General features: G+C 44.2%; 1 protein-coding gene across 1 annotated transcript; it reads right to left on the bottom strand.

The window, feature by feature from the left end:
- Positions 1–1633: 1633 nt before the first annotated feature.
- LOC112887960 lies at positions 1634–3026 on the bottom strand. The gene is made up of 2 exons (XM_025954263.1): positions 2825–3026; positions 1634–2219 (listed from the first exon to the last, which is right to left on the bottom strand). Exons 1-2 carry the CDS (start codon positions 2861–2863, stop codon positions 1746–1748), a joined length of 513 nt encoding a protein of 170 aa, XP_025810048.1. The 5' UTR covers positions 2864–3026; the 3' UTR covers positions 1634–1745.
- Between the last annotated feature and the right edge of the window lie 6395 nt (positions 3027–9421).

The following is a 9421-nucleotide window of genomic DNA, read 5'->3' as shown; positions in this document are numbered from 1 at the left end:
TGAATGTGCATTGTTGTCTCCCACCCACCACGTTCACTATCACATTTTCTTGGATTTCCCTTCTCCTGGCGCAGTCCGTTGCTTGCTCTTTATAAGACCATCTATCCCAAAACCGCACAAAACAGAAGCACACACATCTCAAAAGCTCGATGGATCTATTCCAGCTTAGGCGGCCTAATAAGTAGGAACGAGAGGAATCAGCAAGTTAACCATCACATGGGTATCGAAGATGATGGGTACATGGCGTTTTCACTTAAGTGCGATATTTGATGGCCGGTCGCCAACCAGTACCAAGTCCTTTGATATAATGACCCATACAAATTTCACGTCTGTTTCCACTTGCTCTATTGATGGCTGTGCAGTCGGGAGACTCATTTCAAGTAGCCCCTATCCACTAGCTAGGATGGCTTGTCTTATTTTCACACTCTGACTCTCCCTTGCAGGGTTGTGTTTGTGTGTCATGGGTAAAATCTTATATGGCATAGTTAAGCTGCTGAAATTTTCCGTGGCATGCGGTTCATCATTCTACAGAACATTTAGGGTAACTATGCCAAGCTGTACTATCGCATTAACGTAACACTGTAAAGAGTAATATACATGTAGTTCATTCTGCTTACTGGACCTAAAATTAATGTGCTCCAGTAATTGTAAATTCTACTGTTATTTTATATCTCATGTACAAGAAGGTGTATTATATTGTTTAACTTTGTTGTGCAGCCGTGCTATTCACCAGCATGTTAGTAAAATTTGCAAGGAGCTGCAGAATAAGTTGACAAACGGTCATTTTACATAAATTTGTTAATTTTGAATTAATATTACTATGTATAATTGTTCGTTTCATTTTACTTCTTTTTTGCTAGAGCTCCAACGCCATATGCACACACACACTCACATAGGGAGAGAAAGACCATCATATATATATTATATACATATATACACATACATATATATATATATATATGTATATACACACACGGGGCTTATCTCATGCTATCCTACAACACATAGTAAGCATAGTGTGTCCACCTTTGTTATTAATGTTACTCAATCATGTACCTAGCTAGGAATGAGAGGAATCAGCAAGTTATCAAGCACATACAGGTCCCATGAAGCATGCTTTGTCCTGCTTTCAGCTTATTACCACGATGCATCTGCTGGGAACAACCACCATATTCTCTAGAAGACCAAGCAGTGCCGGCTGGAGCTAGTTGTTTCTAGGGATCGTAGCATTTATCTGACCAGCATCATTGTGGACTGATTTTTCACGTAGTGGCAAGTGCAATCAACACATATAGTAATCAGATCTCCAGTGTTAGCTACCTCAATCCATACCCAATCCAGCCTTCACACAAATTCATCAAGTAAATTAAATAACAAGACGCTGGTCGCAGCAGGGCTGGTGTGGAGGCTCGGGAACGCGTTCACGTGAGGCAGCGTGTGCTACGCGGCCGGGGGGCGGCGCGGCGCTGACTCGGGGCTCGTTCGGCAGCCAGGGAATGGTTCCCGAATAGGAATGGTTCCAGGCATGGTTTGAGTGATTCCAACAAGCTTGTTCGGCAGGCATGGATTCAAGACAACACTTGGACTAGGAACATGCAAAGATACACGAACTAAAATCAGGCACCATTCAAGTTTAAACTGTCAGCTCTCATGTCTATGTTACGAGTACTTATGCCACTGCATATGACTTTCCAACGTGCAAAAATACAGTTTAAACTAGCTGGTTGCAGGTCATCGGCGAGCAGTCATGAGCCATACACGACATGTGGATCTAAAGAACCTTCCTTTCGTTTTTCTAGGGGGAGGCAGGGGAAGGGGAATTCAGGGGAGTCCGTGCCTTGTACAGGAGCGCCTGCGCGATGTTGTGGCGACGACCATGTGAGTCGACGCAGGCGCCGCCGGGCAGCCCGCCCTCGCCGACGGGGGAACACGCGCACGTCGCCTGCCCGGACTTCGGGCAGCACCTTCTCCACCTCCGAGAGCTCCAGCAGCGCCGCCGCCTGCGGCCGCGCGGGCGAGGCGCCGGCGTAGGAGAGGAGGCGCGGGACGAGATGCGGATCGCACGCGGAGGGGATCATCGGCGGCGGCGACAAGGTCTTCGACGGTCTCTTCTTCTCCTCCTTTCCGTTACCAAGATCGCGCTTTGCGGCTTGGATGGCGCGACAGACGGACTTGGTGTGGGGCAGCGTGGGGGAGGAGGCGACATCCTCAAAGAGAACCTGCGTGGACATCATTATACGGAACCTGCTAAACCTGCTAGTACACCCTAATATATGGAAAACTGCAATCCACTTATGGAATTCTGAAAATACTGAATCGCACAGCACGCTTCTGTAGTAGTGCTCCAATGATATGCCATGTCATATCAGTTCGTTCTAAATTGTTTTGCATCTCTTTAATTGGTTATCCTAGATTTGCATCGTTCCAATACAACCCCTTGCTTGCTCTATATAGCATCATGCCACTAGGGCGCAGCTTCCTTCTCGGCTCTTATGCTCTCTTATAATACACACCCACCCCCCCTCCTGCTCTTTCATGATCAACCTCATCAGCTCTTCCAGCTTACTATATCGCCGGCCACCTTATTATATGAACCATATAGCTGATAGGAATGAGAGGAATCAGCAAGCCAATCAGAACAGATTCACCTAAGATGTCTTTGTGCCGCTCTTGGGAGACTACAGTAGGTCAGTGTCAAATAACTGGGACCTGGAGCAGAAGAACTGGTGATTGGATTTGCTTCAGCTAGAGCTGCTCCCATGGACCTTAGCTCTCTGATAGCAGAGGAATGCAAGTAGAGCATGGAAGTAGAGACTGCACTTACCGGCTCTAAAGGCCTGCCCAGCCATAAAGAAACGAGCATCGAAGCAAAAGGTCATGCTGCTCATGTTCACCTTCTCCTTGGCCAGGTATCATGGCCTCATCGATCGCCCGATCGGCCTATCAGAAGCTGCACTTAGACCGCATACTTGAGCTGAATAACAATGGGTGTCTGACGAGGAGAATGGGAAACTTCGATTTCCATTCCTACACCTTCACATGGGTAATGCTCCTGAAACAAAACTATTAAGACCGAATTAAGTTGTATCATTAGGTGCTGGGTTCGCCTGCCTCGTAACCAAGGTTTTAAATAACCGGCTATAACTGCCTGGCTATAGCTGCTAGAAAGGGCAGCCGCTATGTTATTTAGCCCGTTAAAGTCAGCTATAGCGCGCTAAATGCCGGCTATTGCCCGCTAAACGTCGTAATGGCAGCTCTTCCGCTAAACGCCTTAGCCGATGATTTAAAACCATGATCATAACTAATGCTCCTTTGTTATGGCTGGGGTTGGTTCAGATGTTCATCAGCGACTGGTTGGCTTGATGGGAGACCAATAATGCTGAGGCCTTAGTCTCCCGGTAGCTGTCATAGATAGAGATAATTAAGTAAATCTTAGATAACAACAACTTGCTACAAGCGTGATGTACACGCATAAGATTCAAACAACACATGCATGAGTTATATATCTGTAATTGATATTTACAATATCATGACCAACTGCCCCAATATATTATCCTTACACTTTAACTAAGAGGACAAAAGGAGAAGAGAGGAGAGAGGACAGGCCAACTTCTTTCACTGGCATTGCTGTTCCTAATAAAGCACCAACTAATCAATATCTTAGCCAACAAACCAAAGCATATCTAATTTATTTAGTTGACTACGTACTCTCACTATACCACGGATGACATTTAGCAACTGATACTAACTACTAGCTGTTGGTTGTTAAAAGGTTAGGATGGAAAGTTGGTAGCTAATAGCCGTTTTAGTAATAGTCGATCAGTTGCTAAAACTGTACGATTATATCAACAGACGATCGGTTGGTAAATATGTTATATCGAGACCGACAGTCGGTAGCTAAAGGTTTAGGCGGGCAGACTCCCGCGCGCCCAAACTACGCGCGAAAATTTTCGTTGAATTTGCAGCCCAAATCGAACAAGTGGCCCAACAAACGGCTGCCCCCCCCCAACCCCTCCCCAACCCTAAGTGCCTCACGCGCGCTCCTGCCTGCACAGCTGCGCCCCCGCCGCCCGCCGGCGTCCGCGCGCCCCCGCCGCCCGCGCGCCCCCCGCGCCCGCCGCCCGCACGCCGTCCGCACGCCCCCGCCGCCCGCCGCGCCCCCGCCGTCCGCCGCCCCCACGCCCGCCGCCGTCCGCGCGCCCCCGCCGCCCGCCGCCGCCCGCGCCCCCTGCGGGCCCGCCGCCGCCCGCGCGCCCGCATGCCTGCTGCCGCCCGCCCGCGCGCCCGCAGCCGCCCGCACGCCCCCCCGCCCGCGCGCCTGCGCGCTGGCCGCCGCCTGCACGCCTGCGTGCCTGCTGCCACCCGCCGCCCGCGCGCCCACCGCGGCCCGCGCGCCCGCCTCCGCCCTGCCGCACTGCTCCCTCCCGCTGGTCGCTCAGCTCTCTCCCTCCCAAGTTCGATCTGCTCTGGACTTATTGCTTGCCCGCATTACTGAAGACATTCGCACTGCTCCCTCCCGCTGGCCGCTCTGCTCCCTCTCTCCCGCAGTAGGGAATTATTATTTCGTAAACACAGTGTACAAATCTTGCAGCTACTGATTGGTACTGCTACTTCTTGTCTTTGCAGGTACCGATTTCAGCTGGAGCAAAGCGTTTCTCATTGGAAGGCGGTTGACATTAACCTTATCAAACCTCAGCTCACACAAAGGGTAATTTTGCATACCCATTCATTAATTTTCTCTGTGTGCCTCTGAGTTCTTTTCATACCTTGCGTATGCATGTACATTACAAAAATATGCAACTATGTTTTGATGCTTGTTATCTGTTTTTAGATTCCATATTTGAAAGTTGTTTCGTATCTCACATAAAGGTGCATGGATAAATCGTGGATCACCAATGAGGCTAGGTACCGAACAACTTGTTCATAATAACTGAAATTGTTTGCTGCTGTAGTTATATTTATTTTTAACATAGGAATTGCATATAGGGAAACGGAGGCCTATGAAAAAGGGTTGAATGGTTTTCTAGCTTTTGCGTTTAGAAATTCAGCAGTAGGGAACAAGATATTATGCCCTTGTCGAAAGTGTGTTAACTCATTTTGGAGAGAGGCAAGTGAAGTACGAGAACACGTGATATGTGATGGTTTTCTAAAAGGGTACCAAACATGGACCTTACATGGAGAAGTTTCTTCGTCTTCTGTGAATGAAGACGATATAGATGAGTTTATTGAGCAACGCAGCGAAGATGATGATATAGATGAGTTGATTAGGGACTTAGCTTGTGGTTTAGATGATGGAGGGTGTATGGAGCATGATGAATCTTTTGAGCCACCTAGTAATGATGTAGCTTCAATTTGTAAGTTAGCAGAAGATAATAGTCAAGAATTATACCCAGGATGCAGTAAATACTCAAAGCTACGTTTCCTAGTTCGATTACTTCGCATCAAACTTATTGGAGGTTGGACAGATAGAAGTTTTGATTTGTTGATAGACCTACTTGCTGATGTGCTGCCTAGAGGTTCAGAACTTCCTAAAAATTTTCATGAAGCAAAGAAAGTGGTCAAATCGGTGGGAGTTGGGTATACTACTATTCATGCATGCGAAAATAATTGCATCCTCTTTTGGAAAGAGCATGAAAAATCTGATACATGTCCAAATTGTAATGCATCACGTTGGAAATCGGAAAAGAAGAGTCTAGATGGGAAACGGGATTACAAGGTTCCTAAAAAAGTTCTTCGCTATTTTCCTATTAAGAAAAGACTTCAAAGATTGTTTGTATCCTCTAAAACTGCAAGTCTCACAAGGTGGCATGAGGAACGCCGAATAAAAGATGGCTTGCTTAGACATCCCGCTGATTCACTTTTGTGGAAGGATTTTGATCAGAAGAATCCTGAATTTGCTGCTGATAGTCGCAATATTCGCCTAGCATTTGCCACCGATGGTTTCAATCCGTATAGGACTATGAATGTTAGTTACAGTATTTGGCCTGTCATTTTGATCCCACTCAACTTTCCACCTGCAATGTGCATGAAGGATTCAAATTTCATTATGTCTGCGTTAATCCCCGGTCGGTATTCTGTTGGTAGTGATATGGATGTCTACTGGCAGCCACTTGTATACGATCTGCTTGATATGTTTGTTAATGGTGTGAGAACTTATGATGCTTCGAAGGGTGAATACTTTCATTTGCGTGCTGCAATACTTTACACCATCACTGATTTTCCTGGTCTCGGTAGTGTGTCTGGGTTTGTCACATCTGGTGAGGCAGCGTGCCCTGACTGTCACTCCTTGATCTGTTCTCTTAGACTTGGGAATGGCAGCAAACATTGCTACATGGGTCATCGTAGGTTTTTGCATCCAAATCACCCATTAAGGTTTGATGTTGCTTCATTTGGTGGTGACGCTGAGTTGAGGCCAGCGCCTGCTCCTCTTTCTGGAGATGAAATTCTGGAATATACAAAGAACCTAAAAACAGTTTATGGCAAGAACCCATCCAACAAGGCAGCTAGGAATTCTCAACGCAAGGAAGGGGAGTCATTAATCTTTTTGAAAAGAAGACCTATTTGGTTCATTCTTCCATACTGGAAGGACTTGATGATCCGATATAATTATGATGCCATGTACATAGAAAAAAATGTGTGTGACAACATAATCAACACTTTGTTGGACATATCTGGAAAATCTAAGGATAATTTGAATGCTCGCTTGGACCTTCAAGCTTTAGGTATTAGAAGTGACCTTCATCCGGTTGAACTAGATGATAATCAATTTTACTTACCTCCTGCACCCTACTTAATGAGTCCCGCTGAAAAGAAACTGTTTTGTCAAGTTTTGAAAGGGGTCAAGTTTCCGGATGGATATGCAGCTGATATTCGACATAATGTTCTTGTTAGTGACAAAAAGATTATTGGTCTTAACAGTCATGGTAGCCATATTCTTCTACAAGATTTGCTTCCACTTGCTGTGCGGAGAGTTCTTCCTGAAGAAGTTAGTGCTGTTTTAATTCGTTTAAGCAACTTCTTCAAGAAATTGTACTCCCCTGCTCTACGAATAAGTGATATGCAAAGGCTACAGTCTGAAATAGCTGAAATCTTGAGCCTGCTAGAGATTATTTTTCCTCCATCATTTTTTACCATTAATGTTCATTTGATGGTGCATCTTGCTGAACAAGCAAGAATGGCAGGACCAGTCCATTTTCGTAGCATGTGGCCAGTGGAGAGGTAATTATCTAGTGCATATTGCAACATACAAAACAATAAACTACTTTTTTGATAAATTGATGAGTGCTGTTTTGTACATGTATAGGTTTCTTAAGAAATGTAAGGGCTATGTTCGTACCAAAAGTCACCCGGAGGGATCAATTATGGAGGGTTCTATGTTTGACGATGCCCTAACACATTGTTCTTGGTATTTACAAGATGAAACTCACTTTAAGCATAGAGTTAGAAATAATGAGAGCTTGCAAACAGAAATTTCTGTTACAACACCTTTCTTTCACAATATTGGTCGAGCATTGGCAGGAAATTGTATTCTGAATTTAGATCACAAGACATGGCTTCAAGCACATAGATATGTCCTTTTCAACTATGCTAATATAGAGCCATACCTAAAGTAAGCAGTACAACTCAATTGATATTGCCTAGATTATTTTTCATCTTTGTTTAATTTTTTTGTTGGTCTTTTCAGCGAGCATGCTCTGTACCTCTCCTCAATTGGTTTTCGAAATCAGCGTGAGATCAACCGCATGCATCATAGATCCTTTCATGAGTGGTTCAGGTTGCATGTAAGTAGTAAATTGAGTTCTAAATTAAGCATCTCAAGTGAAATCAGTGAATACTTAACAGTAGTGCTACTAATTACAGGTCGAGGGAATGTGTGAGGACGTATCTGAAGAGATCAAAATTTTAGCGAAAGGACCAATGATGATTGCAAATCAATATAACAGCTACACAATCAATGGTCTCAACTTCCATACACATTCCTATGATGAGAATAGATCTGTCCAAAGTAGTGGGGTAGCTCTAGTTGCGGAGACAACACACTTTGAAAGAGGAAATGATAATCAAGTAGTAGGGAAACACATCTATTACGGTATCATAAAACAAATCATTGAATTGAACTATTACCATAAAGGAAATGTTGTGCTTTTCAAGTGTGATTGGGTTGATAACCGAGGACACAACAAATGGGTGAAAACAGATCAGTTCGGGATCACCACTGTTAACTTCAAGCACTTGTTCAACACCGGTGATAAGATGTCAGATGAGCCTTTCATATTAGCATCACAGGCATCTCAAGTCTTCTACGTTCCCGATCCAGTTGATACTGATTGGGTTGCTGTAGTTCAACCAAAGCATCAAGATTTGTATGTAAGTGATGATACACAGGATGAATTGCTTGACGCTGATATTGGTGTTAATATTACAATCCCTGATTTGAACCCTAGTATGCCTAAAAGTGTGGTTGCTGGACGTGTCCCATGTGCTAGAACAGATATAGATGGTATAATTGTCAGTGGAGTAAAACATGGACAGAAATCTAGAAAGTAAGTTATGTTATTTGTCTTTTTTTCCCTTGACTTCTTGGTTCATTTTGTAAGCTAATGTGTGCATATCCTTATGTTTGTATTGTCATTTGAGTACATATATCTGATCTGTTTGTCATTTTTTCAGGAAACTAAATGCCAAACGCAAGAGGCAATAATAAAGCTGGGTCATCCAATGAATATGAGCAGGAAAGGCTTGAAAATATTAAGAGGATCAAAAGGAGATTCACAGATTTGAACATCGCTGAAATTGTCAAAGACATGGGGCAGCAAGGTTTGGCTACGGAAACTTTAAAGGTTTGTTTCCCATGACATTTACTTGTAGAATCTGTGGCAGATTACTATTTCACATGCATCGCATTTGCTTGTAGAAAAAACGTACTGCAACAAGTAAACCAGAATTTCAGCCAAGTAAACCAAACTTGCGTCCAAGGCCACAAAGAAACAAACCTCAGCATGAAGAGGATGTACTTGATGATTTGCTGCTAGATGGAGACTTTCTTACTGACAATGGTACTGATTTTATTTAACAGTAGTATTGTTTTTCCTTTTGCTTTAACAATAGTAATGCTAATATTCTTTTTCCCTTTGCTTTCCCTTTGCTGCTATGTCCAGTTGAAGATGCTCAGACTGATGACATAACTAGTGGTACAAAAAAGAGGGCTGCAAGGGGCATAACTAAGATGGATGAGATCTTCTCACGGACACCTCAAATGTCTAAGATCAAGGTACATCTCAATGAACATGGTCAACCTGTTGGTAAAACTGGTAGGCAACTCTCTAGTGCTATTGGCTGCCACGTTAGGAAGAAGATGTCGATTGCTCATAGGGATTGGAGGCTTATTGATATTCAAAAGAAGTTAGAGCTGTGGACTGAA

The sequence above is a fragment of the Panicum hallii genome, chromosome 3 (assembly GCF_002211085.1).
Source record: "Panicum hallii strain FIL2 chromosome 3, PHallii_v3.1, whole genome shotgun sequence".
In the NCBI taxonomy this organism is placed as follows: domain Eukaryota; kingdom Viridiplantae; phylum Streptophyta; class Magnoliopsida; order Poales; family Poaceae; genus Panicum; species Panicum hallii.
This window is presented reverse-complemented; position numbering and strand designations above follow the sequence as displayed.